The sequence below is a fragment of the Diabrotica virgifera genome, chromosome 5 (genome assembly GCF_917563875.1).
Source record: "Diabrotica virgifera virgifera chromosome 5, PGI_DIABVI_V3a".
Classification (NCBI taxonomy): domain Eukaryota; kingdom Metazoa; phylum Arthropoda; class Insecta; order Coleoptera; family Chrysomelidae; genus Diabrotica; species Diabrotica virgifera.
Window position 1 is genome coordinate 203,523,260 of NC_065447.1, and position 11,615 is coordinate 203,534,874.

General features: G+C 32.6%; 1 protein-coding gene across 5 annotated transcripts in view; it reads left to right on the forward strand.

Moving 5' to 3' along the window:
• LOC114324189 (uncharacterized) overlaps positions 1-11,615 on the forward strand; it is a 70,816-nt gene that overhangs the window by 27,325 nt on the left and 31,876 nt on the right. For 2 of the 5 annotated variants that reach the window (XM_028271945.2, XM_028271948.2), the window contains 2 exons: positions 1,145-1,229; positions 9,390-9,497. In XM_028271945.2, coding sequence (XP_028127746.1) covers positions 1,145-1,229; positions 9,390-9,497 — 193 coding nt within the window. The remainder of the gene's footprint in view (positions 1-1,144; positions 1,230-9,389; positions 9,498-11,615) is intronic. The other 3 variants (XM_028271946.2, XM_050651744.1, XM_028271947.2) reach the window with 2 other exon arrangements.

An 11,615-nucleotide genomic window follows, 5' to 3' on the forward strand; every position in this document is an offset into this window, starting at 1 on the left:
TTACTCTTGAACAAGATTCATATTTTTTGACATACCTCATATGAAATTAATAAAATTTAATATCTGATAGTTTTTTTTAAACTCGTAATAAAAAGTTATCAATAGGTTCCAAGTTACGCAGGCATACTGTATAAGAGCTTAAAAAAATACATTTATAATTTTTAAGCTTGTTATTAAATGTATTTTAGGTAAGTTGTACAGAAAAAGGTTTTGATGACTTTGTACAGACATTTTTTTAACTGGTATTTTTGGGTTATTGTATTACATTTTTTTCATCTTTCTTAATCTTCTCAAAAAGAAGTTGTTTATTTCATGTCTAAAGCAAAATAGTTTAGTACATTTTAAAGATTACATCTTAAGCTTTAAAAATCACCTATAAAATTATAATATCTGTTCAAACTTGACTAATACCCTATTAAAGTGGTAGTAATTCTGTAAAACTACGAAGTTTTCAAAAATTACATTTTTTGGGACGTCGTATCATTTGAATTAAATTTTTGAGATTTTTTTGAATAGAACATCATTTAGTACAGTGTCACAGATTAATATACGTATTAAATTTTATTTTTCTTTGTCGATTTTTATTATTAATAATATTTTTTCTGTTAAGATACTTACGTTATTTATGAATATTCATTTATAGATTGATACCTTGAAACTATCGTATGTTTTCGACAAGCTGTAACTAAAATTTACACAGACAAGGTCTAAGAAAGTATCGTATGTTACATAATTTAATAAAATAATGTTGTTACAGTTTTTTTTCTTAAATTAATATTTTTTTTATGTACTAATTTATCATAGTTTCAAAATTTTAATTATGTTAACCAAAAAGTCGGTAGAAGAAAAAGTCGTCTCCTGCAAAATGTGCGTTTTGTCGGTTACGATGTTTTGTCAAAAACCCATCGATTTGTCCGAGATATTCCAATTATCTTGTTTTGATTGTATTTAAGATTTCCATTTCTTTATTCATCTTTCTCAGAACCTCTTTGTTTGTGACGTGTCCATGGTATTCCGGTCCAATATCTATAAATCGCTGAAGTATCTCCTCCTCTTGGCTGGATGTAAGGAGAATAAATAGTTTTATTATTATAATTAGGCATTTATTGTTGCAACAGTAAACCTAATAGACTAATTTTTTTAGATTGAATACGAAAAAACGTTAAAAACCTATCATAGTTCACCAGCTTATATTGCCTATATTGCTGCAAAGAATAAAGGAAAATCTGGTAAGCTCATTATTCTAATTCCAAAAAACACACCTCACTAGTCACTGTTAACATGTCATCACCACAATTAATATCACTTGCTTTTTATTAATAACCTACAAACACCAAGTAACACCTTTTACCTAACCTAACCTATGTAACATAATCTTTGCTCGTAGGTATCTAAGGATCTTTTTTGATGTGTTGAAGTAACAATTTTGTATTAGAGCATTTTAAAGCATTTATTTACAAACAATGTACGGACTATAGCTGCACACATAATAAATAAATGGAATAGATTGAATTATAATATAAAATAATTTTTTGTTGGGCGCTTTACACCTTTTAATGAACAAAGTAGCCGAAATTATTAAGAAGTATGACCTAGAATGATAAAATGGTAGAACGAGTGTCAACAACTTACCCGAGTAAGAGAGAAGTTGGCACAAGACGAACATCCTGTTTAAAAAACCTAAGATCCTGGTTTGCAACGTCCAACACACATGCTCAGCTTTCCTTTGTTCATATTTGCATATCCAGAGAAGCAACAAATAAAATTATTCCCAGAATGTTTGCCAACATTCGATAACGGATAGACACTAGAAGAATGTGTTGGATGCTGTTCTGTGATCCTCCGGAGAGAAGATGAGTTAAGAATTACAATTACAACATTCTGGATTCTGACTTTAAGTACAGTGCAAGATTAGATAGGGATCAGCAGAACCCGAAATAGCGTTAAAAGTGCCCGAGGAAGTAAAGGTAGCACTATTGGTACTAATAAATAACAAAGCTCCCGGCCCAGATGGCATTCATGCGGAATTGATTAAGAAAGAGGGAGAACAATTTCATGTACAAATACATCACCTTATAAATGAAATGTGGTAAAGAGAAGAAATGCCGATAGATTGGCGGGAAAACCACATAGTACCCGTCCACAAAAAGGGAGGTACAACATTTATGTAAGAACTGTAGAGAAATATCATTAATTCATACAACCAACAAAGCTATGTCGATTATTCTACTGTAAAAATTAATTCTGTGCGCAGAAGAAATATTAGGTAATTACCAGTATGGCTTCCGACTTTTTTTTCCAAGACCAGATCTCTTTCTTGCGCCAAATAGGGAACTTGCACATAAAAATATTTTTGCATAAAATTGTGAATTAATTTTTAAAAATGTTATATTTAAAATATTACATCTTAACAATGAATAGTGTATGTACGTACAACAACTGATAATAGTTCCGCGCCCAAAATTTCCGTTTCAAACAACTTCAAGAGCGCGAGCTGGGGTCTGACGTCACCAACCACAGTGTTCTCGTTCGCTCGTTCGGTGAGCTATTACATTGAATGCATTTTGCCATTGCTAGTTGTTCGTGTCGAATAACTGTCTTGTTTGCTCGGTGTCTATATTATTGTATTTAGTGTATAATATACTTTATCAAAATGGAAAACAAATCTGCGCAACATAAGAACTATATAGTGCCGGAATGCCAAAGCACAACTGCCAGAACATCCAACAAATATTTTTTTACTTCATCAGTAGAACCAAAAACGTCGATTGAAATGGCTAAAGGCATGCAGGCGAGATAAAAAGGATATTTCACAAAGTAGCAAAGGTCTTTATGTCTGTGAGGATCATTTCGATGTGAGTATTTAACTAATTAGGTACCTAATACTAATAAGACATTTTCTATTTCAAGAAAAAATATTAGGTAGGTGTCGTTTCATGAAATGTGCCTACTTAAACTTGTCTATTTGTTGCAGCTGGAACAAGACATGGATAACTATATAAATTCAATATTATGGGTGGTCCCAAAATTATTAAGTCAGGTGTTGTCCCGCATTTATTTGATTGTTAACCAGACAGAAAACGAACTTTTTCTGAGCCCATGAGGGAAGCAGCCCTTAAAAGAGTTAAACGTCAGCTTCTTGAAGATGCAGCTTCCACATCTAACTCTGTTCTAGATAAAGATTCAGTGTAAATTTCAAAGGAGTGTTACAGTCGGGTTGTCGCCATTGAAAATACATAATAAGGATGCATGAACTTCACCTATAAAAGACTTGCAAACATTATTTGAAGATCCAAAAAGTGAATCAGGACGTATTTGAATTTCTGATTCTGTATTTGAAGATAATAGTGAATATAATGGTAGTGATGACTATTGGTAAAATGAAAGTGATTGTTCTTGTGATGAAGATGCGAAAAAAAAGGAAGCAAAACAATTTAAAATGTTGTCTCTGAAGTCTACAGTGATGTAGTTACAATACAGAAGCCATATTGTGTACGTTTCAATTAATAGAAATATATTGTAAAACACAAACAATGCATCTATTTTTAACTAAAAGAACAGGACACACATTTATGTCTCTTGGAGATGATTTCGGCATAAGCGAAAGAGATGCTTTGAGAATATTTGCAAAATCTGTTACATTAATTAGTAAATATTTAAGATTTTGTATTTTTAATCCCCAAGTTGGTCCAGTTAAATTAAACTTACCCTTAGCATTTCAATTAAAGACGATTAAAATGTACTATACAATCCCCAGAATAGCCTAATCGCTTTCTTTTGAAAAACCCTCGTGAGTAATAGTATCTACTTATGCGTTTTAAGCACTTTAGAAGGTACCAATTTCTAAAGATTTATAAATTTCACTTTGAAACTAAATAAACTGATTGTAAAATTATGGAAGAATATAAAAATAATATCTAGTAATTTCGAATTAAATACGATTAAAATATATACAATTCCCGTAATACTCTAATCGCGTTAAACCGGGCTTGACTCATAGCCCGGTTGTGGTCCGTGACGTCAGACCAATAGAAGGACGTTCAAGCGCCTTCTAAGAAATTTGAATTTTATAGCATTTTCAAAGCCTCGTAATAAGCGTATGGGTTAAAAATATTTGTTTTTTTTTACATGCAAGCGTTTTAAGATCATGTTACCTTATGTTTTTTAATATTATTTTAAAATTTAAAAATGTATGGAAGTTCCCTATTGTAGAAAAGAGTTGGATGATCAACAATCGACCAAATATTTACTATCAGACAAATGCTAGAAAAGCATTGGGAGTATAATAAAGACGTACCAGATCTCCATAGACTTCAAACAAGCATATGATTCCATAGATCGCTTAAAACTGTGAAGTGCAATGATGGAGCTAGGCGTACCAAAGAAGCTGATGTTGCGCGAATGTGTGTAAGCAATTCCTTTGCACAAATTAAAATAGGAGGCAAAACTTTAAAGACGTTCGGCGTAAACACCTGACTCGGGCAGGGAGACTCGCTGTCCCGTTACTATTTAATCTAGCATTGGAATATGCAATGCGAAAAATCTATACTAGAGTCAAACCAGACATAATTGCCAGAGGAGCGTTCTCGCATTTGCAGATGACGTAGATGCACTAGCACAGATAACACTGGAAGTTAGGATATAGTTTCGAACTTTGAATAAGCAACACTAAACATTTGCCTGAAAATAAACGAAGAAAAAACTAAATACATGCTCTTGTCAAGAAAAGCTTAAGCGAAGACGATGGACTACCCCGGATAATCGAAATAACATTCGAAAATAATACTTCAATCATTACATGATAATAGTTATCGTTCACCCTAGCTTAGTTCAGTCTTCCAAGGTGTGTGTTCGTCTTGTCCTAATGTTAAATACGAACTATGAAAATTCAGAATGAAAGCAAACAAAACAATATTTTAACTAATCATGTTTATTGTTCAATAAAGATATAATAAAAATATGGATAATAACTAACAATTCTTGGATTATACTTATGCATGGCTTGTGGTACTGGTTCGATGGTAACTTCTTGATGTCGAATGGTACAGCTGTTGACTTGTAGATCTGGGCAGATGTTGTGGCTTCAGGCCCCTGCAGATACAGTCTTGGTGGTGTTGGTCACTGCAGTCTAGTGGAGATGCATCTTGTTTGTGTCATTCTTGGCCTTAAAGTTGCATCACCGGTGATGTATGAGGCTTAGGTTCCCGAAGAGGGAAAGGTTTGATTCATTTCCAAAAACTAGAAGATAAACACGTGTCAAACATCAAGAAGTAAAAACCAAAATGTACCTTTGCCAAATAGTATCCAAAAACTAGCAATTAGCAAAGGAATAAAATAAAATTATAACTGACGGGGACTAGTCAAATAATTTGATTACTAAAAGCATATTAATAAATGAAATGAAATAAAATATTCAAAATTAAGATACCATGACACGTGGAGAGTCGAGGTTAGGTATAGAAACAAATGACTATAAAAAATTAATACAGGCTTAGAACAAAACTTAACCCAAGAGAATATGAAAGTCTGGAAATGAATAATCTATTATCAGCCTGTAATTGGCTTTTATAGTGAAATTAATTTTACCGCCACTCAAAATCCTTTGTGTATGAAATATGGGTGTAGTCACTGTCATTGAAAACGACATTTGAAATGACGACCAAGTACAGAAATATGGGTAAGCATGTTCCGTAATGAAAGACAGATATCTAGAGAGTAAGGATATATGAAGTACGTTCAGTATGATGATTTAGATGTTAGGTGACAAGAGATATAGTAGATACAGGATAACAAAAGAGGGCGCCAACGAGTTTTTAAAGAAGAAATCGGGTAAAACAAATAGAAGAAGATTATTACGAATGAAATATTAAAGAAAATATAGTAAAATAATTATTTAAAAATAAAATAGCAAATATGTGACGTTTGTAACGTTACAAGGAACGCCTGCGAATAAGACAAAATGTTACCATAAACGATCATAATTTTGAGGTAGTCAAATAATTAAAATACGTAGGAACAACAATTAACAGTGATAACACAAGAGAACGGGAGGTTGAAACACGAATACTAGCGGGGAATAAATCTTTCTTTGCCGTTCAACATCTAATGAGGTCAAAGCTTCTCTCAAGACGTGCCAAAATCCAAATGTATAAGACCATAATACGACCAGCAGTGATATACGGAAGAAAAACATGGACATTGAGAAAGAAAGAAATCAATAAACTATTAGTATGGTAACGCTAAATCATGCGGGTTATATATGATCCTTGCAGGGAAAGTGTGACAAATGAATGGAGGAGCAGATACAACAATCAATTAAGAGACTCTTCGGGCAGGGGAACATGAGATACATAAAAGCCAATAGACTAAGATGGGCAGGCCACGTGGTACGGAGTGATGACGACAGACTGATTAGCAATGTGTTTTGGCAAAGACCAGACCGTAGAAGACCGGCGGACGGCCTAGCAAAAGGTGGAAAGATGCAGTGAGAAAAAACATGGAGAAGATGGAGGTGAGACCATGGGAAATAGTAGCACAGGATCGGAACCAATGTAAGACAATAGTAAACGCGACAAAGACTCACGAAGAGTTGTAAAAGTCAAAGATGATGATGAGTTGGAAATACAACAAAAATGTACATAAAATTTTTGTAGATTGTGAACAAGCGTATGACTGTGTAAACAGGGATACACTGTGGAAGAAAATGGTAGAAATGGGGGTACCCAAAAAGCTGGTAGGATTAGCCTAGTAGTGGAGTCACTGAAGGTTTTCACCTCCGATTTCGTTGAACCTCCATAGATTTTCATGAAAATTGGTGAGTAATTAGGGGATACCTCAAGGAACAAAGGTGACATGATGCCAACTTGCACTTTTGCCCTAGGGGTGGATGCCACCCTTTCTCGTGGGTGAAAATTATTTTATTAAAAATAATACCATAAATCGATAGAGGGAAAAATTGTAAGCAAAATTTGTTATATAAAGTTATTAATATAAATCAATACTTTTTGAGTTATTAAAGACCAAAGATTTTATTTTTTCGTAAAAAAATGCATGTTTTAAATCGGTTTTTCACGTATAACTCAAAAACTATAAGCTTTTACAAAATAGTTATCATTACTGAAATTGATGACAATAAAAAATTGAATACACTCCTCACTTAAAGCACTAAACTAATGTTAGTTAAAAGTGAGTTATTATCAATTGAATGTGTATTTTTTTCGACGAGTACTCAAATCTAAGTATTCAAGCTTAAATAACGGGAAAACGATGCTAAGTATAAAATATACCTGCTAATCATTTATTAACGTACTTCGGAATACCTATTAAATGAGCTTCAGAACAAGTTAATACCGTCAAAATTAAGCAAGTTATGATGAAAATAAAAGAACCCTCTCGAATTTTTTAGGAAAAAGTGAAAAATAAAACATACGCCATTTCCACAAAAATTAAAATGTATAGTAATCCTTACAAGAACTTCTTTATATTAGCATAAGTAATGATTTCAATAATTTTGACCGGTTTAGAATGCATATTTAAAAAAAAAAAGATATAATTTAAAAAAAATCATAATTTTTAAAATTATTTAATTTTCATATTCTTTTGATAATAACTCCAAAAATACTCAATATACGTAAAAAATTAAATATAACCAAATTTTAGTTTTCTCTGTGCCAAATATTCTGCCTGTTTTACTATTTCCTAGGATAAAAAATAACTGAGATAGAAACGTTTAAATCTTAAATTTTGCTGTAAAAACCACGCAACCAGGACCATTTAACCTTTTATTAAAAAAAAGTAAGTTGTCTAAAAGATTAAATTCAACGTGGTTAAATAGCCCTTGGAATTATCTTTCAAACGGTTTTTAGATAAACCTGATATCGTAAAAATAGACGGTGTTTATAAAAAAAAACAATAACACTTTTTGGAAAAATTTTTAAAAGATAAATTTTGAAAAAATTTTGGTGCATAAATTTTAATGCTATCAACATGTTCGGGGGCTCATTTGATAGATATTTTTAAGTACTTTGACAAATGTTTAATAAGTGTATGTTATAAAATGCATTATTTTCCCGTTATTTCAGCTTGAATACTAAGCCTTTTTTACTCGCGGAAAAAAATATATATTCAATTACCTATAACTCACTTTTAGTTAACACTAAAAGGTTTTTCTAGTAAAGGGTTTATTTTGTTTCTTTTTTGTAAAAACTTATAGTTTTTGAGTTATTGATGAAAAATCGGTTAAAAACATGCATTTTTCTCAAGGAAAATTAAAATCTTTGATCTTCAATAACTCAAAAAGTTTTCATTTATTTTAATAACTTTATATACTAAATTTTGCTTAGAATTTCTCCCTCTATCGAATTATGGGGTTATTTTCAATAAAATAATTTTCACCCCCGAGAAGGGGTGGCATCCACCCCCAGGGTAAAAGCGCAAGTTGGCACCATGTCACCTTTGTTCCTTGAGATATCCTAACCACTCACCAATTTTTATGTAAATATATGGAGGTTCAACGAAATCGGAGGTAATAGCTCATATCCATCTTCAGTGACTGCACTATAGATATGTGAGCAGAATTCATGATGAGTTTCAAATCAAAACGGGTCTAGGACAAGGCGATCCACTGTCCCCTTTGTTATTCAACTTTGTTTTAGAGCACGCAGTTGGGAAAATACAACCAGAATTAAAAAATGGCTTCGCTGCCCAGGGAGCGAAGGTACTGTTAGCTTTGTCTGACGATGTCAACACAATTGTATAATTCTCCAGAGATGGGAAAGAAGGTTTTATTCTTTTTGAAAGCAGGCCAGAGAAATTGGTCTTAAGGTTCAACGAAGATAAGGCCAAGTACATGGTAGTTATCAGAAATCCAAGACAAAGAATTTGATAAATGAATACAATTTGTAAAAAACAGTTATGAAAAAGATGTAGCAGATAGAATCGTGTGGACCGAAAAAACTTCATTGGAATTATTTATTCTGAATAAGGTTTTGGGGATAGACTGATTGTTAACGTCCAATGAAGATAGCGCAATGTCGGGAGAAGAACTAAATAGAGCACAGACAAAAATGGGGAAATAAATAATACAAAATGTAAATGTATAGTAAGGGAAGAAAAAATAAGCATGTGAAATTAACCATGAAAAGTGTATCCAGCTACTCCAAAATCAGTTGCTTTAATTTTGGAAGGAATGAGTGTTTTGATATACTCATTGTTTCATGTAAATATATATAGTTAAATTGATTTGTTCTAGCAAACTAGCACTTTCCTATCGTTTGGTATGTATTTACTTGCCAAAGCTTTGAGCTTTGTGTTGGTGTATATATATGCTTGGATCACGCTACTGCATCATCACCATTGTCATCATCACATTTTCGTTGCACTAATTTCAGTTACACAAGGTACAGATGGAGAAACCCACGAGAGACAAAGCACGTCATCCAAACAGCAAGCAGCCGCTGATAGAAGAATCGAGATTCAACCCGCAGAAGATGAAGACGGTAAGTTTCCTATTATTAAATTATTGTTAGAATATTATGTTTTATTTCACGTAGTACCTCATTCTATTTCTGTTTTCAACGAAAACTTTTCGTTTATAAATTCGCAAAGTCGTCATTGTGACGTCAGAAGCCTTCTTTAAATATTTATTTTCTTCCGACAGAGAAACGCCAACTCAACTTGTTTTCGTTTGACGCAACTAAACGTCAACATAAAATTGAAATATCAAATAAATAAATTTTATTTATTTATGTTAATGTAATATTAAGTTACAGTTCACTTTGTATTTATTTATTTTTTCAATAAAATAGTTTAAATATTAATTTTCTGGTAAATATTTATACATATAAATAAATATAAATAATATGGTATATCCGCTTCACATTCACATTCGGCTGTAGTCGTAATCATCAGGGTCTGCCCGAGACGCTTGGTTTATTTGAGCTGTCTACTCAATGATATATAATATTATGTAGTATATTATATTTATGTATTATTATATACAGCGTGTCTACTTGAGTTGGACACTTATTATGGGAAACTTTTTTATTTAAGACTCATCATTTCCCTTGCTTTTATTCCTATACGGTATCGGCTTCCCTAATTACGTTGTCCATAAATTTCTATCTTGGGTAATACCAATAGCAACCCCTTTAACCATATGTCCTGTCTAGCGTCTCACCCTGATCTTCTTTGGTCTTCCTTTTTATCATCTATTCTTTTGACTGCCCATCTATCTAATCATTCTCATTTCCGCCACATGCATTCGTTGTTTCCCTTTCTTTTTAACTGCCCAAAATACAGTTCCGTACATGGCAGCTGGTCGTATGGTAGTTTTATATAATTTTCCCTGTGATTTCATTCGAATTTTCCTATCACAGGACACATCTGGCTTCCTTCCACTTCATCCATCCCACCCTAATTCTAGTGCATGCATCTTGCAACTTTGTAATACTGATCCTATCCTGCTTAAAATAATGATTTATTTTCACATTCATTTCATCATTCAAAGTTATCATTTTATTTGTAGTACCTAACTTCATCTTTAAATCAACATTCCAAATACTCTTTTTTGGCCCTACTAAGTTTTAGACCTTGTTTCTTCAAGAACTTGTCTCCACTGTTCTAGTGTTTGTTCTAAATCACTTTTAGTATTTCCTAGATTTTTTTGGCCTTCTAAGTTTTAGGCCTTGTTTCTTCAAGAACTTGTCTCCACTGTTCTAGTGTTTGTTCTAAATCACTTTTAGTATTTCCTAGAAAACTACAGGTGTAAAGTTATCCACTTGATCTATTTGTCTTCCATTTATTTTAATTTTAGTTTCTTCTCTGTTGTTTTTTAAGAGTTTCTTTTTTTTTCTGTATTTATCTTAAGGCCCATCATATTGGAGTATTTCGCAAGCTTGTTGATCTTTTTCTATATATGGTTGCATGTTCCGTTAGGAGACAAATGTTCCACCTTATACTTATTTTTTATCGCTTACTTTCTCCATGATCTAATCCGTTATGATTAGGAATAGTGTCGGAGACAATGCACATCCTTGTTAACTACTAGTCCAAGAGGCAGCGCTGAAAAATCTCTTTGAATTTACTAAACTAGATTTTTCATAGTTGATTACTGCGATTGTGTAGAGAAACATACTGCGGTCGGTCAAGCGAAACGTAGAACAGGGGTTACTGAGAGGGTATCAAAGTTGCTTTCCTACGAAGGTAATTAAATCCATTTACTAAGGCTGAAAATCAGTACACATTCTAAATTGAATATAAATAAAAGATATTATAGTCGGTCAGCTGTATGACGGGACAGAGCCGGTCGGTCGGCCCCAATGAATGTTCAGGGTTATTCACTATATTTTGACTCCCTTGTAAACACTTTATTTACAGAATTAGAAAAAAATGTAAAATACAAAAGTTATTCGATTTTTTAATTATGATTTTTTGACATATATATCGTACTAGTGACGTCATCCATCTGGGCGTGATGACGTAATCGACTATTTTTTAAATGAGAATAGGGGCCGTGTGCTAGCTCATTTGAAAGGTTATTCAATTCCCTATTCAGTAATATAAACATTAACATGATTAATTATACAGGATGCCCAAAAAAATTGTCCTCCAAGGGG